The 25,404-nt window shown below is 44.4% G+C and overlaps 4 protein-coding genes across 4 annotated transcripts; 2 read left to right on the top strand and 2 right to left on the bottom strand.

The window, feature by feature from the left end:
• Positions 1-596: 596 nt before the first annotated feature.
• Positions 597-2,668, bottom strand: srrd (SRR1 domain containing). Its single transcript, XM_083978677.1, has 6 exons — positions 2,395-2,668; positions 2,202-2,242; positions 1,881-2,089; positions 1,688-1,786; positions 1,092-1,243; positions 597-921 (listed from the first exon to the last, which is right to left on the bottom strand). Exons 1-6 carry the CDS (start codon positions 2,541-2,543, stop codon positions 681-683), a joined length of 891 nt encoding a protein of 296 aa, XP_083834803.1. The 5' UTR covers positions 2,544-2,668; the 3' UTR covers positions 597-680.
• A 217-nt stretch (positions 2,669-2,885) lies between these two features.
• tfip11 (tuftelin interacting protein 11) lies at positions 2,886-9,662 on the top strand. Its single transcript, XM_083978497.1, has 15 exons — positions 2,886-3,009; positions 3,511-3,721; positions 4,408-4,576; positions 4,681-4,837; positions 4,927-5,054; positions 5,182-5,343; positions 5,516-5,707; positions 5,815-5,994; positions 6,103-6,237; positions 6,335-6,438; positions 6,558-6,726; positions 6,836-7,079; positions 7,171-7,313; positions 8,928-9,093; positions 9,196-9,662. Exons 2-15 carry the CDS (start codon positions 3,513-3,515, stop codon positions 9,540-9,542), a joined length of 2,505 nt encoding a protein of 834 aa, XP_083834623.1. The 5' UTR covers positions 2,886-3,009; positions 3,511-3,512; the 3' UTR covers positions 9,543-9,662.
• A 1,028-nt stretch (positions 9,663-10,690) lies between these two features.
• On the top strand, positions 10,691-18,877 carry thoc5 (THO complex 5). The gene is made up of 20 exons (XM_083978196.1): positions 10,691-10,793; positions 11,049-11,153; positions 11,625-11,768; positions 12,005-12,118; positions 13,133-13,230; positions 13,553-13,699; positions 13,807-13,921; positions 14,147-14,279; positions 14,381-14,458; positions 14,619-14,662; positions 15,643-15,742; positions 16,547-16,655; positions 16,761-16,862; positions 16,953-17,049; positions 17,141-17,252; positions 17,519-17,622; positions 17,735-17,822; positions 18,133-18,248; positions 18,390-18,580; positions 18,679-18,877. Exons 2-20 carry the CDS (start codon positions 11,055-11,057, stop codon positions 18,740-18,742), a joined length of 2,055 nt encoding a protein of 684 aa, XP_083834322.1. The 5' UTR covers positions 10,691-10,793; positions 11,049-11,054; the 3' UTR covers positions 18,743-18,877.
• A 2,648-nt stretch (positions 18,878-21,525) lies between these two features.
• On the bottom strand, positions 21,526-25,404 carry LOC310992025 (neurofilament medium polypeptide-like; the record flags this gene model as incomplete). Its single annotated transcript, XM_083979987.1, has 4 exons — positions 21,526-22,828; positions 22,915-23,039; positions 23,151-23,350; positions 24,654-25,404. 4 exons carry the CDS (start codon positions 25,402-25,404, stop codon positions 21,526-21,528), a joined length of 2,379 nt encoding a protein of 792 aa, XP_083836113.1.

The following is a 25,404-nucleotide window of genomic DNA, read 5'->3' on the forward strand; positions in this document are numbered from 1 at the left end:
TTTCCGTCAGCAATCACTTACATGAAGTATTTCAGCCTAAACACGAGTCTCTCCGTCACTCTGCTCTGCTGTAACCCGAGGAGAAAATTTTCCTTGTGGGATACAAGTGTTATCCAATGAGGAGAGAGAACGGCATGAAGGGCTGTGTGTGCAGCCAAGGGATGCGCGTGAATGTGGTGACGTAGCACGAGGACCAATTGATGCCTGACAAGGGCGGGGGCTGCTAACTCATGGTGCGTTCAAAGAAACTCGTACTTTGTGTTTTTCCTTCCTGTGAAGTCATACCAGTTCGATCTGGTACGAGTTCACGGGTCGGAAGTTACGAGTGGCCGTTATAGGGAACTTTCACAGACAACAGGATGGTAAAAACACGAGCTACGGGTTACCTGGAACGCTACCAAGTCGTAGTTGTGACTTGAAGCTGTAACTTACCGTTTCAAAAGCCTGCCTCGAACGCAGCATTAGCCGAAACGGCCGCGAAGCTGATATCTGCTTTAAGCAAAAGACACATTGATACTAAAACTCCTAATTTTATGAATATAGTCTTTGAGATAGCTTGAATCAAATAATTCAAAATGGTTGACATTATCTTTTTCTTTCTCATTGTTCATTTATTTAAAAACTGGTTACATCAATGGAAACAATAAAAAAAAGTCCAGATTTATCTTATTTATCCAAACTCAGCTCTGTGTTTTGCTCTGTATAATCTCCAAATCAGGGCAGTGTTGGTACTGTGGTTCAAGTGGCTCTGCCCAGGTGGATTGTGGGAGTCTGTTAAGGTTGCTGGTAGGAAAGGTGATGACTGCCGTGTCACTGAAGACGTCAATCAGACGGGATGGACAGGGCAGCTGTCTCTCCGCACACACATCCACAGCTTGACTAATGTAGCTGTAGTCTCGCTTGAACTCTCTTTCGATTGTCCTGTTGATGCAGATAACAAATGATAATCAATCAATCAATCAATCAATCAATCAATCAATCAATCAATCAATCAATCAATCAATCAATCAATCAATCAATCAATCAATCAATCAATCATCTCTCCTTCCACTTCCTAGAAGGCATTTCTCACATTCATGTCTTGTACAGACCTGTCCCTCATGCCATTGAAGCCATTTCCAACAATTATCATCCAACGAAGACATCGTGAGTTCCAGTTCTTCCACAGAAGGTTGTTGTAAAGGGCTTTCCCACAGTGCATCATGTAAAACAGGGTGGGCTTTGTTGCCAAACGTTTCCCTTCCTGCACAGTTCAGAACAGTTAGTGACCGAAAAAGCAGACCTGAAACTGTTGAGATAAATCATCTGTGGTTTTGTCAGTGTTCCATAATTGTTTATGGTTAATCAATTATTTGCATTTATTTGAACATCTGACAAATATGCTACAAAGCAGCATCCTTTGGATGAAAAAATATACTATGTGCTTGCTTATTGTTATTGTTCCAGCTCTGGATATGATTTCATAACAAAAAGGCTTGGGGGATACATGGTCCTTGGCAACAAATTCTGAAATCTTGGTTGCCCTTAAAGTCTTGAACCCACCACAATAAAGACTTTACCAAACAGAACGTGCTTTCAGTGACTATTTCTATATTTCTCCAGAGAAACAGAACACATTCTCATGAGGAACACAAGAAACACAGAGGGGAGTTTCAGGAACAAATGTTACATTTCTTATCAGTCTGACCTCATTTTTTGTGAGAACAGTCAGACCCAGCTCTCTCAAAACATCCCTCTCTCCAGTGGAGAACGCAGGGTCATAAACAGAGCAGTCCTTCAGTGGGATCTAAGGGCAGAGAGAGAAGCCGTTAGATATAGATTGGGATGAACAGCGCCTCATGTCAGTGTTTCTTATTCCACTGATGAAACCTTTCTCTGACCTGTGCTGCTTCCAGCAACAGCAGCAACATGGCGAGCTGGTAGCGAGCCGAGACACAGGAGGAAAAGGAGCCAAGGCCGTAGCACACACACTCCAACTGTGGACACAGTCTGCCCTCTTTGTCCTTCTCCAGTTGGCCAGCAGGATCCTCTGTGTCCTCATTCTCTGGATGTTTAGAGAGCGATACTGATCCTGCCACCAGGAGCTGCTCTGCAGAATAATCAATAAATCCTGACAGTTCATCAAGCTGCAAACTAAACCACTCCCCATCAAAACAAAATGTTTGGTGATAATGCTGCTAGTCCAGAATACGTATAGCTACCTCTCCACTCTTGCCAAAATTCCTCACATCTTAGCTCAGATCTGCAGAAAGAGCAGATAAACACAATCAGTGGACTGGATTTGAGTACAAGCATATTGTTCATCTGAGACATCAATTCAGATAATATATCCATAATATGGAAATATGAATTATATTTTAGAAGCTGCTGCTGGACTGGAGTACGTTTTCTTACACAGTGTCTCTGACCCGCCTGACGGTCTTCCCGACATCCAGCTGCTCCTGGCAGCATGCTGCAGCTGCTGACTGCTGGAGGGACTTTGGTTTCCGCGCTGCGCCTTTTCGCCGCCGGGCCACTTGCCACTGCTCCCCGGGGTCAGACATCTACGATACTTCACCCTTACCCCGTGTACACTGACATCTGATGGATGTACATATATATATTTATATTTTGTTGTTGACTAAGTTACCATTTCAGCGTTGCTTTGGTTTGACAAGCTTGTGGCACATGGGGCTGTTTTCAGTGTGACACAAATTTCCTCTTCCGGTGTCAAGAATTTTTTTTTACAAATAAAATTGTATCCATTCCTAATTTTCAGACAAATTGATTTATAATCAATAAATCAACTTTATTGTATGACACGATTTGAAGAAAAAAAAAGATTGTTATTTGTTTTAATAGTTGTTTTGTTCCCTCGTTCAGGACACCGGCCGTCACCGGAAGTACTTGTGTTGTCGTGTGTAATACGAAGGAGCTAGCTGCTGCTGCTAGCTGTGTTACCTTTCACTGCTGCCACTGAAGAAATAATGTGTTTCTGATCTCCTTGTGAGGGAATAACTTAGGTTTCAGGTGAGTTAGAGAAAGGTTGTTTTCTTAATTATCTACCAGTTCGCCTGTTTTCCTCCAGAGCGAGCAGTTTATATTAGCTAGCGTGAGCTATTGCTAATCAAAACTTGAATTCACGTTGTGTTTTCTCTTTAGTAGCTGTGTCTAGTAACGTTATGAGTACTGGGAGCTATTTGTGAAAATCTGACTCAGACTCGGACTTTATTGTCCGTTTAACTTAAATAAAATGGTAAAAACTATCTTCGGCAGACTGGCGTTTATTGTATTTACATTAGTAATTATGTGGTTCAACGGCAAAATGTTATTGGTGACCTCACTCATGAAAAAGCAGCAATGACCACACCGCACAGCTGCTGAAATGTCTTGTCAAACTCAATAAATGTGACTGGATGTGACGATGGTTTGAAGGATTTGTTCAGTTGTCATAGTGATAGCCCTGGATGCATCTTTTCCATTTCTACGCCCCGTGAACCGTCTTGGTATTTTGTTTACTGTGATATCCAGAGATGTCGATGTCCCACCTGTACGGACGGAGAGGGGAGGAGGAGGAGGAGGGAGTGGAGATCGAGAGCTTCGAGGTGACAGAGTGGGACCTGGCCAATGAGTTCAACCCAGACCGCCGCAGACACAGGCAGACCAAGGAGCAGGCCACCTACGGCATCTGGGCTGAGAGGGACTCGGATGAGGATGAGAGACCGAGCTTCGGGGGCAAGAGGTAAAGCACGGGGTTGTTTTTATTCCATCTTAGCCACCCCAAGAGAAGAAGTACACAGAAACACCACTTTTTTTTCTTTTTTAACAGGTATACACAAAAATAAGTGGTCTGTTTTTATTTAATTTTAATAACAACACAAAACAACATGTATTCAACATAAAACTACAACAAAACATAACATATTTAACAACATACATCTACAACAAAACATACATTTAATGACATAGAAATTTGAGCAAAACATACTGTATAAACAGTGTGTGCATACTACATATCTCTCACTCGCACCATAAATTCATATCATATATATTATATTCATCTTTAATGGATTAGCCATGTATCAATAAAGGCATTTTAAGTATCACCCTCATGAATAGAATAGAATAGAATAGAATAGAATAGAATATACTTTATTAATCCCTTGCGGGAAATTCTTTCGTCATAGCGCTCCAGTGTACAAAGGTAAAGAATATTGCAGAATAATACAAATCCACAACTTAAAATAGGAGAAAAAGAAAAATTACAAAAATTAAAAAGTTAAATATTACCAGAATTACAAAAGCTATAAATATAAGCATACAATAAATAAATCTCTGTTGAGGTGATATGATGATGAGTGTCTCGGTTCTCTGTAAAATAAATGATTAAGTAGTGAGTAATGAGTAGGCTGTTTGTGTCTTCTCTAGATCTAAAGATTACACTGCTCCAGTGAGCTTTGTGAGTGCTGGTCTGCGCAAGACTGCAGCTGAGGAGAAACAGCAGCAGAAAGGAGACGGAGGCTCTAATGATTCTGAGGATGATGCTCCGCCAGCACCGTCCCCTCCTCGCAGCACCGCGCCCAAAAAACTCCAGATGGTAAATTCAGTTTTGTGTGTGTTTAAGCTCTTTTCTGTTTTAGTCTGCAACAGACGATCAAATGAAAAAATGATATGATTAACTAAATGTGTTGTTATTGGCAGGGTAATTTCCGTGGGCATCAGTCACAGAGGTTCGCAGGTGGCATACAGTCTGGACAAGGCATTGGTAACTGGGAAAAGCACACAAAAGGAATCGGACAGAAGCTTCTGCAGAAAATGGGTTACCAACCAGGCAAAGGCTTGGGCAAGAATGCACAAGGTGGGTATTTTATTGAGATGTTTAGCAACGGTTTGTATTTTACAAGAGTAGAGATGATAAACTAACATGTCACTCTCTTCTTGGTGCAGGTATTATAAACCCTATTGAGGCAAAGGTTCGTAAAGGCAAGGGAGCAGTGGGGGCTTATGGCAATGAGCGCACCAAGCAGAGTCTTCAGGATTTTCCTGTGGTTGACTCGGAGGAAGAAGAGGAAAAGGTAGTGTTGACAAAAATTGTCTTGTCTTTTGTTTCTGTCTAGCAATACTGTTATTTAATATTGCAGAAATTATTTGGTGAGTCAATCAACGTTTTTTTGTCACTGTTTTCAATTCCTGTCTGTGTAGGAATTTCAGAAGGAGTTAGGCCAATGGCGCAAGGATCCTGCAGCATCTGCCGGGAAGAAGAAACCCAAGTACTCCTACAAAACTGTAGATGAGCTGAAGGCTAAAGGCAAACTAGCAGGGCGGAGCACAGCAGCATCTGCTGGAGAGCTGGCACAGGTCAAGGTAAGTTAGACTCCTGCAGTAACGCTCCTTTGCTCCAGTCTCATGGGAGTGTTGTGACTTGGATTACATGCCTTGAATTAGAATGTAATGTTGTGATAATCATGAGGATTTATTCATTGTAAGATGCTGTGGCTCAGAGTCTTATTTACCCCACATCTCTACCTGTCTCTAGGTAATAGATATGACTGGAAGAGAGCAAAAGGTATACTACAGTTACAGTCAGATGACCAGCAAGCACAGTGTCCCAGATGAAGGTCCACCAAGCATGTCCACCCGGGATCAGAAAGGATCTGGCTTTGCTCTGCCTGAGCTTGAACATAACCTGCAGCTACTGATAGACCTCACAGAACAGGACATATTACAGGTATGAGGTGTACTCTCACTTTTGTACCGTCAATCTTTTCCATGCTGCTTCTACCACGTACTGAAATCTTTTCTCCTTTTCTCATCATATTAATCCTCCTCCCGTAGTCTGCCAGACGTCTGCAGCATGAAAAAGACGTAGTTGTGTCCCTGAGCCATGAATCACGAGCGCTGCAGAGCAGACTGGACACAGAGCAAGATGCCATCCAGAAAATGGAGGCTGTGCTGGCACTGGTGGAGCGTTTTCCCTCTGGGGAGATGGCCCCTGGGGAAGGACCCACCCTGCAGGTATGTATACTGTCAACACACACTGACTGTTTCAGTTCATTAGTCCCTGCTCCATTTTTAAATCCACAAACATAACCCTTATATATACTTTCCTCCCTCACCGTGCAGGAGTGCGCCCGGATCTTTGAAACGTTGCAAACAGACTATTACGAAGAATACAAGACAATGGGGTTGGCAGACCTGGCTGTGGCTGTTGTTCACCCGTTACTTAAAGAGAAACTTCGTTCCTGGGACCCACTGAAGGTACAGTATGATTTGCAGTTGTATTGTTTTGATGAAACTACATACTCTCATAATTATCAGTGATGTGATTCCAATTTTGAGACTTTTCCCTTTCCAGGACAGCTCTTATTGCCTGGAAGACATTGGTCAGTGGAGAGCAATCCTTGAGTCTAGAGACCTCCACTCCAGTGCCCCAGACTCAAATATGGACCCTTACCACAGGTCATTTTAAGCAAACACACACACATATGTTTGTGTGAATTAATTCAACTTAGTAGGTGTTACAACATATTTTGTGCTGTATGTGTTTGTGACATGTTTTTTGTTGTTTGTCGTACCAGAGTCCTGTGGGAAGTGTGGATTCCAGTGATGCGGTCCTGTGTGTCAAGCTGGCAGCCTCGTATCGTCGGGCCGATGGTGGATTGTGTGGACGTGTGGGCTCCTCTCATCCCCATGTGGATCATGGATCACCTGCTGGAGCAGCTGGTCTTACCACGGCTGCAGCGAGAGGTGAAACATGCACACTTCATCCACGTGTAGACACATAAACTCTGGTTTTTAAAACTTTACATCATTTTACTTGGTTTTTATTTTTAACCTTTTGTTTCCTGTTTGATAGGTGGATAACTGGAACCCTTTAACCGACACGGTGCCCATCCACTCCTGGATTCACCCATGGCTTCCTCTGCTCCAATCACGTCTAGAGCCCCTCTACCCACCTATCAGGAGCAAACTGTCCAACGCGTTGCAGCGGTGGCATCCCAGTGACACCTCAGCCCGGCTGATCCTCCAACCTTGGAAAGATGTTTTCACACCAGGCGCATGGGAGGCCTTCATGGTGAAAAACATCATCCCTAAACTAGGTACGTCCTCATCAATAACAATACTGAGGATGCCAGAACAGTGAGAGACGTTGATGTATTTTCATTTAATGGTTCCTGTTTCCCTCTACAGCTCTTTGTCTGGAAGAGCTGGTGATCAACCCTCACCAGCAGCAGATGGAGCCATTTCACTGGGTGATGGACTGGGAGGGCATGCTGTCCCCCTCCAGCTTCGTGTCCCTGCTGGACAAAAACTTCTTCACTAAGTGGTTGCAGGTCAGGATACTATACTTACATATTGATTTGTTTACTAGGGCTGTCAACGAATATTCTAAATTCGAATATATATTCGAATATTAAAAAAAACACGAGATTCGAATGTGAAAATTAATATTCGAATATTAAATAAACAGTGGGGAAAAAAACGAAAAAAGAAAAAAAAGGCCTAAATAAAACAGCGGGCGCACTGTATGATGGCCGGGCTCATCGCTCATTATTTATAATAGCCAACTGCACAACTGAAAATATTGTAGCGACCCCGCAGTAATGTTGTTGTTATGATGTCTGTGATTTCTGACTGACTGTGAATGTGTACGGGCAGGTAGCGTATGGTTGGATGAGAAACGGGGCCGGGGTGAGTGTGAGGAGGACAGAGTCCTGTGTGTGTGTGTGTGTGTGTGTGTGTGTGTGTGTGTGTGTGTGTAGGTGAGTGAGTGAGTCTCACTTGAGCTCTCACTTTTTCCTCTGCTCCTCCCCACACTCACCCCGGCCCCGTTTCTCATCCAACCATACGCTAATAGTCAGTCAGAAATCACAGACATCATAACAACAACATTACTGCGGGGTCGCTACAATATTTTCAGTTGTGTTTTAACATAACTCAGCTTCTGCAAACGGAGTTCTGCGTGTGGATGCAGCAGCTGCTCTGCTCTCACCCGCGAGGCTCCAGCAGCTCGGAGCAGAAACAGGAAGCTCTCAGCCGACTGTCCCGCCCGGTCTTCATCTGGAGCAACACCGTGTCCTCCCCAAAGTCCTCCCGCGGTAAAATCTGATGGTCTCTGGGCCAAAGCAGACCGGCATCACCGACCCGAACCACAGAAGGACCGCGACCACCGGCGGGACCGGTGTTCATGAGCTACCCACAGACACACAGCTGAGTGGCCGAGGCGCGGCACGGAGAAATGCCCCCCCCCACCCCCTCCCCTCGTGCACCGGAGCGCCCACGGAATCGGCACCGCTTCAATCACTGAATGAAGCCTGTCTATACAGACAAGAGTCGGGACCTTTAATTGCTCACACAAGTTAGAGGGGGCGGGAGAGCCGCGAGCCAGTTCATTTTGTAATGTCCTGGGCATTGTCAAAGATGTTAAAATTGAAAAAAAAAAAGCCTATACAAGTAGTACTAGTTTGTCCACCTGTTGGCATAATGCGCAATTAGATATTCGAATATATTCGAATTATGTGTTATTTTTAGAACGAATATTCGAACGTCATTTTGGAGCAATTTTGACAGCCCTATTGTTTACATGTTAGCTATATCTGAGTATTTTATATATACAGCTCTGGAAAAAATTAAGAGACCACTTCAAAATGATCACTTCCTCTGGTTTTACTATTCATAGGTATGTGTTTGAGTAAAATGAACACTTTTGTTTCATTCTATAACCTACTGACAACATTTCTCCCAAATTGGAAATAAAAATATTGTCATTTAGAGCATTTATTTGCAGAAAATACCAACAGGTCAGAATAACCAAAAAAATTCTGGTGTTTTCAGACCTTGTATAATGCAAAGAAAACAAGTTCATATATAAAACAACACAACACTACTTTTTAAATTAAATTAAATTGTGTCTGTCTTTGTTGTGTCTGTCTGTTGTTGATTTTTAGGTGCTGTGTTCGTGGTTGAGCAACAGCCCTAACTATGAGGAAATCACAAAATGGTACCTCGGTTGGAAAAGCATGTTCAGTGATGTTTTGTTGACACAGCCGCTCATAAAAGAGAAATTCAATGAAGCTTTGGACATCATGAACCGTGCAGTCTCTTCAGGCATGGGTTAGTATTGTATGCAGTTTATAATATAATCGTACTTAAGTAATGATGTAGTGTTTTTTCTACTGCAATCAAAACATATAACAAATCTTTTCTCATCCACAGGTGGATATATGCAACCTGGAGCAAGGGAGAACATTGCATATCTCACACAGACGGAGAGACGAAAGGACTTCCAGTATGAGGCCATGCAGGAGCGCAGGGATGCTGAGAGTGTAGCTCACAGGGGCATCAGCGCTGGTGTGCCAACCAACTTCAAAGATCTCATCCAGACCAAGGCAGAGGAGAATAACATTGTCTTCATGCCCTTAGTCGCCAAACGGCACGAGGGAAAACAGCTGTACACGTTTGGGCGTATTGTCATCTACATAGACAGAGGGGTTGTGTTTGTCCAAGGAGAGAAGACTTGGGTGCCCACGTCTTTGCAGAGTCTGATAGATATGGCCAAATGAGGGTGAACTGGCCAATTCCCTGGTGTAAATGAGTGAGCGGGGCAAATGTTTGCTTTATGTATTTTAAGTACACAGAACTTTGTCATATGTACTTTGTAAATTTTCAGTGTCATTTCTTAGTATTGTGAATAAATCCCTTTCATATGCCATGGTCTACTTTGTTGTTGTTATAATCAGAGGTTAAATCAACATATATTCAAGCAATATAATATTAAAGCACCTCATTTATATAGCTATATTACAGATTTTTTTCTAGGTGTTGCATGTTCTTGTAACATATTTCAACTCTACCTTTTGAGCACATGTGTGTTTTCTTAATGTTTCCGCTTGTATGGAATAATCTTACAATAGGTTCTTCCGATATACTATATAGATTTTTTTTTTTTTTTTTAATTTTCAGAACAGACAATTGAGGAGGAAAATAAGGGAAAAATAAAAAAAAATAGTACAAAACAAACAACAAAAATACAGCAAATTGAATCAAATCAGTCCATGGTCACAGTTCATTTGTAAATCATTGTAAAGCATGCCAAACCCTATTATGTGTAGGTCCATAAGCGGTTCCCATATCCTCCGGAAGGCACCCCCCTTATTCTTTAGAGCGTATGTGTGTTGTTCCAGTCTTAAAGTTTCATTTAAGATTTGTTTAAACAAATCAAATTATGGGGGTCTTTGTTAATTCCATTTGAGCAAGATGCATTTCTTTGCTGTATAGGATATTATGATAATCTTCTTCCTGTGTGTGGTGTCCAGTGTCTTGTCCAATTCAGTACCAAAGAAGTACTGTGTTGGTGTAATGTCCAATGGTCTTTCCACAACCTTAAGATCATGTATTGCCTTCCAGAAATATTTTAATTTCCTACATTCCCCAAAAAACATGCATGATTGACCCCTTATGTTTTACAACGATGACATCTGGAAGATGAGTTAGGAAACACTTTACTTAGGCAGAGTGGAGTAAGGTACATCCTGTGCATGAATTTATAATTTTGTTCAATTATTTTATTACAGGACAGTGAGGAAAAAACATTTTGACCTAGATGATTTTTAATACAGTACTGTATTTCCCTCCCCTTCTGACATGGTATTTACGTTTATTCCTGCAGGGGGCAGTAGTGTAACTCCTGTAGGTGTTTTGACACGACAGGGCTTCCGTCCGTCCGCAGTCGGCGCTCTGCGGTAAAACAAAGTACCTGTGCATGTGCTTTTACACACGATTTAATAACTTCAGGCATTGTTTTCATCACTGAGGTAAGTGAATATTTAAAGATATCCCCACCAAACACACGATGTACCCACTGGTTGGTGTCTTTTGATTGTTGAAGGCGCTTTTATGAGCCGACGAGCTAACAGCAGGTAGCCGATGAGCTAACCAGCCCAGGCTACCGCAGAGCTAACAGCGAGCAGCTAATGGGCAAATGTTGTGATATCACTGTAGCTATCGGTTGCCTGGTTTAGCTTTATTGAAATATAATTCATTATGTACATCCCCCGGTCTGTATCCAGCCAAACATGTCGTCGGAGGCTCTGAAGAAGCGAAAGTCGAAGGTGCTCCGCAGCGAAGGAGGAACCCCGGAGATGAAGCGCGGCCGGGCGGAGGGAGACCAGCAGGTAACAACAGGACAGAGGAGGGGCTCACTGGGGTATCTGTGTGCTGCTGTAATCTGTTTTAAATACAGAGAGACTTGGTACGTCCTCCATCAACAGCAGACAACCCTCACTGACGAGGTGACAGTGGACAATATAGTATATAATACAAAGACAACTATGTTCATTCATCTTTGTGTTCACATAGACAGAAAACAATCACATAAACATTTAAGTACTGAGAATCTAACATGTTTCCATTACAGGGAGTGTTATGTTTTCACATCTTACTTGTTGAGATGTGTTAAGTCAAACTATTGGGAAGAGCGAATCAGACAGTAACATGTTTTTTTGGACAAAAGTCAATATAACATTTCTTCATAAAAGCATGAGCAGTCATTGTTAATACTCATCAGCAGCTCTGGTCTCAGGTTTGCTCAGGCCTGACAGGGCTGTGATACTGTTTATATTGATCTGGTGTTCTCTCTTATTCAGGATGTACGTGTGTACAGCGAGGAGGTGGAGCTGGACGGCCGGGACCCCGAGCAGGACTACCAGCTGTACAAAGAGTCATGTGAGAGTTTGGCCACTCTCATGAGTGAGATCCAGGAACTTAAAGCCAATGGAGCCAAGGAGGGGGTAAGAAATGAATCCTACCACCTAGATACACAAATATATTCTGTCATTAGACCCATTACAGATTAGATGTCATCAAGGTGAGGTGCTGGTTTGCCACTGTAGAAACAAGCGTATATTGATATATGTTTGTAGTAATGGAAAATCAAATGCACCATAACATTGTATATATGACCCCTAATGGATGAGCCTCTGCATTTGCCATTACTGAAGTCTTAATAAGTTTTATCTGTGTTCAGTGTGCCGAGGTGGAGCAGAAACGTATGCAGAGCTGCATCCACTTCATGAATCTGAAAAAACTTAATCGTCTGGCTCACATGCGTCTGAAGAGAGGCAGAGACCAGACACATGAGGTGAGTTCAACTCTTAATGCTGTTCTGTTTGTGAGATATTTAAAGAAACCCCACCTTAGGTTTAGTTCACTCTACTCCATTCATTTGCTGGAAAAGTGCTGCGTCAACTCCGTTTTGTGCTGATCTACAAAAGGACGGTTGAACAATTTGCCTCCTTATAAAACCTAACAATAGTAGCTGCTACTGTCAGCAGAGAGAGCTGAGACGCCCCCTGGTTTGTTATCGTTAAAGGTGTTTCAATTCAGATGCAGCATTTCCACCGCAGGAGCTTTCCCCAGGAACCTTTCAAGGAACTACAAGTGTTTTGACCACATAGACCAGGAACTACATTTGGTTCTGGGGTTATAGATTTAGATTTCCCCTTAAAAATGGAGGAATTGTATTCCATCATAGAACAAAGTTATTATCTCCATTACGTCGTAGCGTATTACTGATAAGACATAGGCCCAAAGACTTTTAACACCGAAACAAGATGTTGTGATTCCCATCAGCCGTCCCGCTTTCGTGCGTGGCATGTTTCCAGCTTGGGGCCAGTCGCCACCTGATGGCAGTTGAGGGACCAAGGCTTGGGGCAGTCGGCCCGGTCGTCGGGTCTCAAGGCCGACGGGGCGTCTCAGTCTTGCTGTCTGCTGGTCTGCTGGTGGAATGAGCGATATGTTGCAGTTATTAGCTGCCAAGCCTTATCATTTCGCCCCGTTAAGACTTATTGATCCTTGTTTTTCACCATGAATAATCAAAATAATATGTGTTTGAGAAGAAATCTTTGTTCTTGTACATACAGTTATTTACTTTAGTAATGATTTGCATGATCTCCACAGGACTTTAGGCCTCGGTGGAAATGCAGACGACAGTGGGCCACAGGAATCTTTTAGTTCCTCAAAAGCACCTTTAGTGACCCTTGTTCTTTTTAAAAATTGGTTCAGATCCATGGCATATTGTTTCTTGTGTCAAACTGACCTGGGTTGTATATTCAAACAGAATTAATCACTGTCTTTTTTTTTTTTCTCCTTCCAGGCGAAGCAGAAAGTGGATGTACTGCACCTTCAGTTGCAGAACCTGCTGTATGAAGTGATGCATCTTCAGAAGGAGATCAGCAAGTGTCTGGAGTTCAAGTAAGTAAAACTCAAAACATTTCATCAGGACAGCTTTTATCTGTTGGTCTAGTTTAACAGTACAACAACAAAAAACTTTATTTAGATTTGTCGTTAAAAACGTTGAGGAACCCACTACCAGCCCGACTCTGAATGAAATCGTCCGTGGTATTATCACTCAATGAATAAGGGCTTAAATGAAAAATAATGAACCAGCTCAAACAACACAGAAAAAGTTCATTAAAAGTTGCTCCTAGAGTTATGTTGGAAGAATGGCTTCTCAGTCACAATGTCAATTCATATTCACATTTTCAGGTAGTTAACTTCTGTTTCCCCATCCCAGGTCTAAGCATGAGGAAATAGACTTGGTGCCTGAGGAAGAGTTTTACCAGGAGGCCCCACAGGAGATTTCCAGGCCCCAGCATACAAAAAACGACCCCCACCAACTCACACTGGCTCGACTGGACTGGGAGCTGGAACAAAGAAAGAGGTACCAGCACACAGCACTGTGCATTAGTAGCACGCTGTGGTTGAACTATCAATCTAGACTTTTTTGGATGCACAGATCAGTAGTTAAAGTTTGTGCTTGGATTACAGGTTGGCAGAGAAATACAAAGAATCACAGGCCACGAAGGAGAAGATCCAGAAGAGCATTGAAGTGAAGAAGGAACATCTGACAAGCTTACAGCCTGGACTCAACGCCATCATGCAGGTATAACTGTCTGTGTGCCGTATTATCAAGGTTTCGTCCTCTGAACTTTGAACGAACCACGAAGGGTTCTGAATAACTATTCAATAATCATTTATGACACTGACCGTTTTGTTTATTTCCTTATTTACTGAAGTCTTTATTTAAGTCAAGGTTAAACTGCCACTGTGCCACATCATGATTGGATCCTTGAAATGATAATGATTTATGCTGTGTCTTCTTTGTCAGGCGTCTATCCCTGTGCAGGACTACCTGTCGATGCCTTTTGAACAGACTCAGAAACAGACTGAGGTTGCTCGCCATCTCCCTCCACCTCTCTATGTCCTGTTTGTTCAAGCCAATGCCTACGGCCAGGCCTGTGGTGAGTAATCGTCAGAGAACGTCCCACATTTCAAGACGACATGTTTTTTTATTGGCATTAGAGCTCTGACTGTCGGTGGTTTACATTTGTTTCCATTTCAGACAAAAACCTGACTATGTCCATCAGTGGCGATGTGGATGAAGCCAAGGCCTTGTCCAAACCTCCAGAGGATTCACAGGGTACAAACACTTTTACTTTTTGTCTGCCATCAAACATGCAGCATGTGCACATGAACTCTCAGCCCTGTTGACCAGTTGTTGCCAGTATGTCAAGATGTAATGTTTAGCGATGCGTTCTCAGCTTTTACAAGCATAAAATCATTTGTTCTGTGTCGTCCAGATGATGAGAGTGATTCAGATGCGGAGGAGGAACAAGAGAAAACGGTGAGTCTCAGGCTTGGCTTTACTTCAAAACACACACACACACCCCCTCAGGTCAGTGAGTGCAGCGATTTCTTAATATACCCATCTCTGCACTGGACACACAGACTGTCCCAAAAGCCCCTAGCTGTCATGCACTCTGGCAGGTTGGGGAGCAGCAACCATCGATCGCTTCCTGCATCCAGATGAGTATTAGCCGGGGATTCTGAGAAATATTTGCCAAGAACGGCGAGGTGACTGTAACCTGAGCTCACAGGAGCATGCACACTCGGCACCAAAGCAGCACTTGTTTTTGCTGGTGAGACGTCTGCCCGGATGTTTATCTAGAGCTGAAGAGAATACATATTTTCATACTTTCTATGGATTTGGGAATACAGTTTCCATGTTTGATTGCAATCTCTTGCCTCCATACTTAAATACTCAAACCTGCTGGTTTGAGTACATAAGGATTTTCACATTGACAAGTACAGCAACATGTAGTGCACTGAATTTGTGACCATCAACATGTATTCTAACTTGAAGAGAGCCAAGCAGCTGACATTTTCACAGGGTCGCATACTGTGCTGGTCATTTGTGTTGAGTTCACAACAGCATTGATGGATTTGACACTGTCACGTGTCCAAATTCATGCACTACACCAGTTACTATACTTACACACAGTGTACTACATGTCAGTGTAAGAACTGAAGTATCTCATTTAAGACACAACATCTGTCTAGTGTCTAGCCATTTTCATGAAAGCTCATCTGACACGCTCTCTTCTTTCTCACTCCTTCAATCCGCTACTTTCAACCCATCCTCTATTCTCTGTAATAGTAGAGGGCCAAAGTGCCTGAGAGGTTCAGTGAATATCATGTTTCCCCAGTAATCAGCTGAAATCTGAGGCAAATTGTTTTTTAAAATTTGATTGATATGCCACAATGGTCAAACATGCATTTTATTTTTGCTTTCTTTCTTTTCCTCCTTGTGTTTCCGTTTCACAGAAGAGGAGAAGGCCGACTACAGGTGGCCAGCTGGATGACAAGAGACGGGAGATGCTGAAGAGACATCCTCTATCCCTCTGCCTAGACCTCAAGTGTAAAGGTAACACAATCTGTGTTTGATACTTTTGGGTGTAAGAGCCTGTGCCAAGTACATTCCCCATCGTTACACAGCACGTTAAAGCCCAAATATTTACAAATCATCTGCATTACATTCCTTGTAATGTCCCCATGTGTACACTGTGTCATTTGGGAACTCTAGCCTCACAGATAGCATGTGGAATAAAAAGACAGTGACCCACTCTGCTGTGATAACATACCACCACTTGACCCTCGTGGTCCCTCTGCTGGCCATTAAAGAAACAGTGACAGATTACAGACCTGCATTGCAGGCTTAACTCTACTTACGGGAGGAGGAGGGAAGGGGAGGGGGAGAGGTGAGAGAGACGCTTGCAGCATCACGGTTCTGCAGCACCTACAGAAAGCTGTTAGCATATTTCCTCATCCGTGGTCCTCCTCTTATTCCTGCTTTTATTTCTAGTACCTTCCCTCTCCCCAGTTCTCCTCCTCACTGCTGCCAGCTCCAGCCGTCGTCTCACTGCAGCAAAACCAACAACTGAGCAGTGTGTGTGTCTCTGAGTGACAGAGTGTCACTGGGTTCACTTGGGCTGCAGAGTGGAGTGTGAAAGATGACCCTCGGCATACAGTAGTATGCATCCCCCGGGTGCTGCTATCATTCATTGTGGCCACACCTTGTTATTGCCCTCTAATGCACTGCAGTGTAAAGTGTAAACGCTGTGGGAGGATCACAGGAAGGATTAGTGAAAAGAGGGTGGCTGGGGGAATAATGAATGAAGCTTCTAATGGATTAATTCATCACCAAGTGTTATCCATCTTGTCTCCACAGATGGCAGCATCCTCCATCTCTACTTCTACTACCTGATGAATCTGAACATCATGACAGTCAAGACTAAGGTCTCCACCTGCACAGATCTCACCACAGCCATCAGCGCAGGGTGAGTGTGTTTTGTGTGTGTGTGTGTGTGTGTATGTATGAACCCACACATTTACTCCCTCTTTGAGTCACTGAAGGGAAAGTCTGATGGTGTCTTCTTTTGCAGAGATCTGCTGAAGTCAGACACTTTACTCAGCTGCCTCTATACCGGCGACCAGGGACGGGAGACACCCAATCCAGCTAATCGCTACCAGTTTGATAAAGTCGGGTGAGGATGTCAGATGATGAGGGCGCGTAAGGACCACACCACCTAACTTAACGAAATCCCAGCAGAACTAAACCGTCATTTCTTTTTTAGGATCGTTACCTTTGCTGATTACTTGGAGGAGCTGGGACATCCCTACATGTGGGTCCAGAGTCTCGGAGGACTCCACTTTCCCAGTGATGCTTCTGAGGTGAGCGTTGATATTGAGCCTCATTACCAGCAGAGCGCATGTCCTGTGTCTTAACAGCCGTATCATCATCATATGTGTTGATGTTTTGCAGGGTGTGCGTGTGGGTAGTTCCCTGAGTGCCAGCCACATGGAGAGCACCATGAAGCTGCTCAGGGGACGGGTCCAGTCCCGTTTGGCTTTGCACAAGCAGTTTGCCTCTTTAGGTACTTTACATGTCAACTTTTCACATTAAATACTCACTAATGTATGCATGTTTTGGCCCTTGGGCCGTTGTTTGCCTCTCTTTCTCTCTCTGTAGAGAGGGCAAGTACAAACATGCTAGATTAGCCAGACTTAAATGTTTGGGAGTTAACAGGGCCACCAGTCTCTCAAGGTCAGACTGAATTGGTAGTATAATACTCCTACATGCTTGAAAAAAAAAAAAACAGACTGAACTTTTAACTGAGATAATTCGTCCTCCTTTCCTCAGAGCACAGTATCATCCCGGTCTCCAGTGAGTGTCAGAACCTCTTCCCCGCCAAGATCATATCCCGCCTTGCTCGCTGGACCACCATCTGTCACCAGGAGTACCTGGTATACTACACACACAAACATACATGTTTGGAATCAGATTTACTGAAAGTATTCCTCCAATTGTGCCCCTGATGGCAGCACAGCTAACTGTGATATTTCTCTACCTGTCAAGGATCTGCCATATACACGTCATGTGACTGAGGCTGGGCTGGCGAAGGACTCTGATCTCTACTTCATGGGAGTGGTTGAAAGAGGCACAGGTAGGTAATAATGACCAATGCTAGAGGAAGCTGTAATTGATAACTCGACTAGACTGCAACAGCGGCGCCAGGCCTATGACTTTGTGATCCTAGTTAACCTAGTTCAGCAGTCAGACAGTGTGTGAACATGAAAGAGAACAGCTTCGTAGGGAATTGAGCCGTATTAAAATACTATATATGTGAGCACAGAGAGGAGAGACACAAACTCTGTCCTCCATTTTGCACATTGACCACACACGGTCCAGCCATGATGTCAAGTTTTGACCTAGTGTTGTGTATAAAACAAACTGTATCCGTTTCGTCCTCTCAGCTCGTCTCCAGGCTGCAGTGGTGCTGAGCCCTCGCTACCCAGAGATTTCTCCTCTTTTCTCCCTCTGTCTCAGCTGGAAAGGAGAGCGGAGCGGGCGCAGCGATGACAACCTGCGGGTATGAACTCATCAATAACGTGTTTTTTTTTTTTCTATGTCCAGGAAGCTTTTGCTCTGTATGAGCTCATTTTATGTCTAGTCCTGTTATGGATGGTACTCGTAATTTTTCTCATGCAGACTTGTCTTTTGCATTTTTCAGGCCATGGAGAGCGAGGTGAACGTGTTTAAAAACGAGCTACAGGGGCCACGTCCAGGACACCAGCTCCTGACCAATCAGTTTGCGCGCCTGTGTGTCTGCCTGGACGTGTATTTGGAGACGGAGGGACAAGATGACAGTGTGGAGGGACCCCGCGAGTTCCCCCGTGAAAAGATGTGTTTACGCACTGTCAGGTAAGGACAGTCACAGAGAGGACTTACACACATTTGATCAATGACGCAATATACAAAACGTCTGACATCTGACATCTTTCTCTACCTTTGAATTTCAGGGGTCCAAATCGTCTGAAGCCATTCAAGTACAACCATCCTCAGGGCTTCTTCAGTCATCGTTAAACCTGTACATATGATTCTTCTTCTGACTCCAACTCCCCCGAGCTCACCTTTGTGACTCCTTGACACACAAGTATCGCCTTTTAGAAATGTTTTTACCAGTCTGAAAATAAAAGAACACTTTGTTATTTTCTTGAATGGGTGTGTATCTGGTCTTTTTATGGGTCTCTTGTATCTAGGCTTTGTTGTGCACTGCAAATTTTCCTCTTTTGTCCCTCTGCCTTCCTGCCTTCCCTCACCTCTCTCTGCTGCTCTATTTATAGGTGTCTGCACTGGCTGATTATTATGCCACCGCGGTTCGGTGCTGGCGCGAGCTGAGTCATTTCCACTGAGAATCATGTCTGTGGAGTATGACATTTGGTTTATTGCCTACAGCCTTTCGTCTGTCATTGATCATCCTGTTAGCAGTCACATTGATAAAACTGGTTGGTGTCAATTTCACTGTGTTTTTGGCAAAAGTATCATTATTATATATTATATATTATAAATCGAGAAGGATGTGAACTAGTTCTTAGTTTTGAATGGCTTAAATGTAATGTGTAGCTGCTTTTTAATAGACATGGAGTGGTATAATGAGTTAGTTTAGTCACCACCAGCAGCAGTGTAAATGCAGTTAAAAGCCACACCTTTTATCTGACAGTTATATTACATATTTGTATTAAGATATTATTAAGATTTGTGTGTGCATATATATATATATACATACATATAAAAAATAACTGGTCAAAATAACTGCAATGCACAGTGTCTTAAGCAAATGAACCAGTTTTATATAACAGTCAGGAAAATAACCTTGCATAATTATGAAATGATCTCAAAATGTACCCAGACACATTTATTGACAACCATTACCCTATTTTGGTCACAAAACCTTTGGCAGCAATGAGCATGACTAAACATTTTTTTGTAGCCATCCACAACTTCTTTGCACTTCTCTTGTAGTTTCTGCCATTACTATGCATTGAAGCTCTTAAGTTTGCAGGGGGCCTGTTTTTATTGACAGATTTCAGCTCACCAATAGTGTTTAATAGGCTTTGGGTCAGGACTATTGTTGTTCAGTTCAAAACACTGTTTTCCTTCCTTTTCCTTTTTGCTGCTGGATGTGAGCTTCACCTCAGACTGACTTTCTAACTCTAAAACCTTGGATACATTCAGTGTTTCCAGTACCAGAGGCAACAGAGCAACTCCACAGCATGACAGCCTCGCTCATGCTTTACTGCAGTCAGGGTGTTTTTTTTTTACCCTGTGGGCTTCATTTCATCACCTTTAACTGAACTGATGCTCTGGTTTCATCTGTCCATAGAGCTACAAAGACTGTGACAGCTATCACAGTCTGCTCATGGAGCAGCACTTGATGTGTTTGGCCTTTAGCAGGCTGAAGCCACCACTCAGTGTCGCCCCAGGTTGGCCTGAAGATGAAGATCATTAGGTTTCTCACACGAGCCCTCCCAGACTTCTCTCACTGACTCATCCTGTTGGAAGCATCCAGCTGTTTTATGCCTGTGACATTACACACTGTTCAAACAGGGATTTCATGATCTTCAGTGTTCGCCTTGTTGTCTTGGAATCGTTTTTTAATTAAACCATTTCTGGCAAGTCTCATACAGCTTTCTCATCTTCAACATTGTGAAAAAATGAAATTACAATCAGGCAAAGTTTTAATGCTTTTTGGTTTATTCAGGTCGTGTGAACTCATGAGAACTTATTTCTTAATTCTAAGGTCAATATATAAACATTTTTGACTAATAATTATTTCCTGGGTACATTTTGTGTTTGCATTATTTCACTATGATGCAACTTAAAATATTCTAAATTATTATATAAAAACCCGGGTTGCTGATGATTTTGTGCAGTGAGGCAAAGCTGGGGAATAAGACAAAAATCGGTTAGTTCTGTGCAAGGAGGCAACTGCTTCTGATTTATACATGAACATAGTCTGTGGGACGTGGGGAGGGGCGGGCACAGCCCCCTCCCTCTCTCTCTCCTTAGCCGCAATGCAGTGCAGTTACTCAGAGCATTTACCTTACGGCCTCACGCACTGAGAGACTATTGACTCTTCTTTTTTCATAAATTCTCACTTTGGGTCATAATGTTTTTCGCTGTGTAAACAGATTACGAAACCCACCACAAAAGGCATTTTGTTGTTTGATTTTCATTCTTTATTTACTGTTTCATATTGCATAATCTCAGCAGTTTATACATAGCACATCATCATTGTCCTAGCATTGCAGACCAGAAGTGAGACGCTGCAGTTCACCTGTCAGGAGAAGCTGCGTTAAGGTGCACAACAAGCAAAATTCAAGTCTTTCATACTGATGTATCTGTAAATATAATATAGACATTTGTATCTCCTTAAATATACATTTTATATTCAATAGCTGTCACAATCTTTAGCTTGACATTGTTTTGACATCTCTACCCTTGAAAGGCTTGTGTAGGTACAGCAGGCCCCTGCGGTCCCCGTCAGCGGGATTCGGTTTAAATGCACTTGATATTTATTAAGGGCAGTTGTCACATTCAGATAAAGAGTTTAGAGCATTCTGCATTCACTACAGTCGTACATCAGAAGCATCAGGGGTGTGTAATGGCCATACTTAGGGAGCAGGGGGATAATTGCTACAGAAATCACTATTGCTTACATACCGTTACCTGCTTGGTTTTGGACACTACAGTGCCGGTCTGGGCTGCTGGGTGCTTCCAGCCTCTCTGCCCTGCTCTCCCCTCCCTCCCTCACAGTTCTTTGGCATCTCCGCCTCTGTCGCCCTGGAATGGAGCTCCTCAGGCTTTTACTTCTTGGCCTTCTCCTCCTTGCTCTCCTTGGCCTCGGTGCCAGAGGATTTCTCTACTTTCTCTGCCTTCGCTCCCTCCTTCACCTCCTTGCTCTCATCTTTACTGGTGTCCTTCTTCTCCTCCGGCTTCTTCACCTCTGCCTTGCTCTCTGTTTTCTCGGGCTCTGCTTTAGGTGCAGGCTTCTCCTCTGGCTTCTTCTCCTCCTTCTTGCTCTCTGTTTTCTCAGGCTCTGCTTTGGCAGCAGGCTTCGGCTCAGGCTCGGTCTTCTCTGCCGGTTTGGGAGCAGCGGGCTTCTCCTCCTTTGCAGGGGGAGCGCTCTCTTTAGCCTCGGGCTTGGCGGCAGGTTTGTCCTCTGCAGGCTTGCTGGGAGGAGCAGGTTTTGAAGCTTCCTCCTTCTTTGGTGCTTCGTCCGCTTTGCTGTCTTTCTTCGTATCGGGTTTGTCTGCCTTCTCTGCTTTGCTCTCAGGCTCTTTCTCCTTGGGCTCCTCCTTCTTCTCCTCCTTCACAGGCTGTTCTTTCTCCTTCTTTTCCTCCTTGACAGGCTCAGGCTTTTCCTCCTTCTTCTCCTCTTTAGGGGTTTCTTTGATGGCAACGGGCTTGGCCTTCTCTTTCTCAGGAGACTTTGGCTCGGGGGTCTTGGGAGGAGATTTAGATTCGGGGGATTTTGACACAGGTGACTTTGGTGCAGGTGACTTCGACTCGTCTCCGGCCGGGGATTTCACTGCAGGAGACTTGGGAGGGGATTTGGACACTGGAGATTTAGGTTCGGGTGATTTTGGTGGAGATTTAGATTCGGGTGATTTCACAGCAGGGGATTTAGGCTGTGGAGATTTAGAAGGAGGGGATGCAGCCTTTTCTGGAGATTTGGACTTGTCCTCTTCCTCACCTGCTTCCTCTTCCTCGGCTTTCTCCTCGGCTTTCTCCTCGGCTTCCTCCTCTCCCTTTTCCTCCTCTTTCTCCTCCTCTGCCTCTGCTTCTGCCTCTCCTTCCTCCTTATCTTCTCCCTCCTCACCTTCTCCTTCCTCCTCTTCTTTGGTTTCCTCACCTTCCTCTTCCTGCTCGCCTTCTTCCTCTTCTGCTGCTGCCTCCTCCTCCTCCTCTTCTTCTTCTTTCTTTTCCTCCTCATCTGCCTCCTCTGTCACTTCTGTCACCTGGGTCTCATCTGTCTGTTCCTCCACGATGACTGTGTCTGAGATCTCCTCTGCTTTCACTTTCAGGTGAGCAGAGATTCTGCTTTCCAGGTAGGAGTACGGAGCTCCTCCTGTCACAAAGCGTTTCTCCTCTCCCTCCAGTAACTTCCTGTTTTAAAGACAAAAAAACATAACACAGTCAGTGAGGAAGAACCCAAGGACTATATTTTAATTATGTGTGGGTTTTAAACCGACCTATAAGCAGCTATCTCAATATCTAGAGCCATCTTCACATTCAGCAGGTCTTGGTAATCTTTCAGCTGGCTGGCCATTTCCCATTTGGTGGTTTTCAGTTCATTATCCAGCTGGTTGATGGTCTCCTGCAGAGTGAAAACACACAGCCTTACAGGTCAGATACCACGCAAAAACATGTACGCAATGAATGTACGCAACGTGTTTTCTCCCTAAGAGATCAAGTGAGATGTTTGTGCCTGTAGTGAGTTGAGGTCATCGTGGTGTCTGTCTTCGCTCTCCATGCGCTGCCTCTCCAGTGACTCCTTGGTTCCTCGGAGAGTCTCCAGCTCGATGGTGCGGCTCTGGAGCTGACGGCGGTAATCTGCAATCTCTTCCTGGCTCCCACGAATGGCGTCCTGGTTAGACCTAGCAGCATCAGACAGGCGCTCCATACGGACTGCAAGAAGAACCGCAGACAAGATGATGTATATAGCATTTAGAAGTCGCTTATGTAACATAATATATTCATTTTGCTGTGTCACACCATCAGCTGGCACAAGTCCCGAAACAGTTTGAAGTGACCTGCATATACTGAAGCAGAGAGAAAACCAGCCCTCTCATCCAGTCCATAGAAACACACTAGACTGTTTTGTTGTTGTTGCTGTCCTGAGATATTTGACCTGTGATCTGTACTGACAGCACAAGAGAGCAGTCACCGCTGGGAGCCTGAGTGACCTTGACAGAGTCCATCTGTCAGTCTGTAGTCTGAGTCAGCTCGCTCCCTCGTCCGTGAATGAGCCTCACTGCTGCAGTCAGCTGGACAGCACACAGAGAAGGTCATTACTGTCTGTCAGCATGTAAATGAACATCAAGGATCAATGCATAGAGCAATGAGTGGGGGGAAGCTGCTACTGAACTGCTGGTCATGATACCCCTTTCGGCCTTTAAAGCCTCTTAATTTGTGTTTTATCACACTGATCAGCAGCAAAGTGGTGCATCTGATCCTGTTACAGCAGATCATTTAAGTCACTAAGTTAACTATTACCTTTCTTAATCATCAGCTAAAAATGCACCTTATTCCTATGTTCTTGGTAAACTCCAGTCATACAGCAGTGAGGATGACTGTTAACAGCCCAGTGACCTTGAGGCTTTTTCTATTTGTAGAGGTCCTGAGTTTGAGATTCATCAACACAGTGGGCAGAGGCGGACACAATGCACATGAGGTGCGAGCAAGAACACACCCACTGTTTTCGCCCAAGTGAGAGTGCAAATGAGCCACAGTCTCCTTCCTCCCTGACTGTGTGTCATCTCACTCCTGCAGTGCTTGGCTTAAGTAAAAAACGATCATTCTGCGGCAGCGACGCAGCCACAGGAAGGAAGAAAAAAACGCAGCATTTAAACACAGTGTCTCAACCCCGATGGTTTCTCATTTTCTACTAAGATCTTGATTTTCTTCATACGTCTAAAATTAAACTTCCTCGATCTGGCAGGATACAAGAGTGACATTGCTTATACAACCATCAGGATGTGTTTATATGCACACATGATAAAAGTAGCCTGTGTTAAACTGCAACCATGATATGTCCTAAAGCAAGATACTGCTCATTTATCTTCGACACCCTCAATATAACTCTTGTGGATGTGACCTCGGTCTTCAGCACCATGGACAGAGAATCAGCACTAACCTACTATTTCTCTGTGACTTTGAATCTTTTAAATCTTTGTTTAAAACTTTACCTTTTTTTTTGGACACAACTCACCTTTGAACCATTCCTCTGCGTGCGTTGCGGTCTTGGATGCGTGACTGTCCAGCTGTGAGCGGATCTCTCGCAGTGCGCCGGTGACGTCCGTCTTCAGCGAGTCTCGCATGTCGAAGCTCACCTCCGCGCCCTGAATCTGGGCGAGCAGCTCGGCCACTTCTTCCTCGTGGTTCTTCTTCAGGAAAGCGGCCTCTTCCTCCAGAGCGCCGAGCTTCTTGTCCAGCTCCTGCCGCGCCAACCGGCACTCCTCCACGTACTTTTTCATTGCGCGAGCGGCAGCGTCCAACTCTTCCCGGTTGCGCGCCTCATCCTCGAGCCTGACGCGCAGCTGCTGGATGTCCTCCTCCAGGTGCTCGTGCTCCAGAGCGGCGCGGGCCTTCTCCCCGGTCAGCTGCTGCAGGATGCCCCTCAGGTCGCCCAGCTCTCGCTCGTAGTGCTCTCCGACAGATGCGCGTCCGGCCTGGCTGTGTCGCAGCGCCGCCGCCTCCGCCTCCAGGTTGCGGTTGTGCATCTCGAGGTTCCGCACCTTGTCGATGTAGCCGGCGAACCGGTCGTTCAGAGCCTGCAGGATCTCTTTCTCGCTCCTCCGCGTCATGTCGCCGTTGAAGGTGTCCAGGCTGTCGGAGGAGGACGGCTGGCTGTAGGTGAGGCGGCGGCGCTGGGAGTGGAAGCCGCTGGAGGACACGGACGCAGGCCGAGCCTTGCGGTAGGAGGTCGGGCCGTAGAGGTGGTGCTCTACTGTGAAACTCAT

The sequence above is a fragment of the Trachurus trachurus genome (genome assembly GCF_905171665.1).
Source record: "Trachurus trachurus genome assembly, chromosome: 9".
NCBI classification, from domain to species: domain Eukaryota; kingdom Metazoa; phylum Chordata; class Actinopteri; order Carangiformes; family Carangidae; genus Trachurus; species Trachurus trachurus.

What these genes read in the sequence shown, in the direction of transcription:
- srrd (XM_083978677.1), bottom strand. Translation starts at nt 2,543, where the DNA reads ATGTCTGACCCCGGGGAGCAGTGGCAAGTGGCCCGGCGGCGAAAAGGC. An exon ending in TGTTGCTGGAAGCAGCACAG is followed by an intron (nt 1,787 to 1,880) that starts GTCAGAGAAAGG and finishes CTCTGCCCTTAG; the next exon opens with ATCCCACTGAAGGACTGCTC. An exon ending in TTCAATGGCATGAGGGACAG is followed by an intron (nt 922 to 1,091) that starts GTCTGTACAAGA and finishes CTGCATCAACAG; the next exon opens with GACAATCGAAAGAGAGTTCA.
- thoc5 (XM_083978196.1), top strand. Translation starts at nt 11,055, where the DNA reads ATGTCGTCGGAGGCTCTGAAGAAGCGAAAGTCGAAGGTGCTCCGCAGC. An exon ending in TTCCCAGTGATGCTTCTGAG is followed by an intron (nt 17,050 to 17,140) that starts GTGAGCGTTGAT and finishes GATGTTTTGCAG; the next exon opens with GGTGTGCGTGTGGGTAGTTC. An exon ending in CAAGCAGTTTGCCTCTTTAG is followed by an intron (nt 17,253 to 17,518) that starts GTACTTTACATG and finishes TCCTTTCCTCAG; the next exon opens with AGCACAGTATCATCCCGGTC.
- tfip11 (XM_083978497.1), top strand. Translation starts at nt 3,513, where the DNA reads ATGTCGATGTCCCACCTGTACGGACGGAGAGGGGAGGAGGAGGAGGAG. An exon ending in CCGAGCTTCGGGGGCAAGAG is followed by an intron (nt 3,722 to 4,407) that starts GTAAAGCACGGG and finishes TGTCTTCTCTAG; the next exon opens with ATCTAAAGATTACACTGCTC. An exon ending in AATATGGACCCTTACCACAG is followed by an intron (nt 6,439 to 6,557) that starts GTCATTTTAAGC and finishes TTGTCGTACCAG; the next exon opens with AGTCCTGTGGGAAGTGTGGA.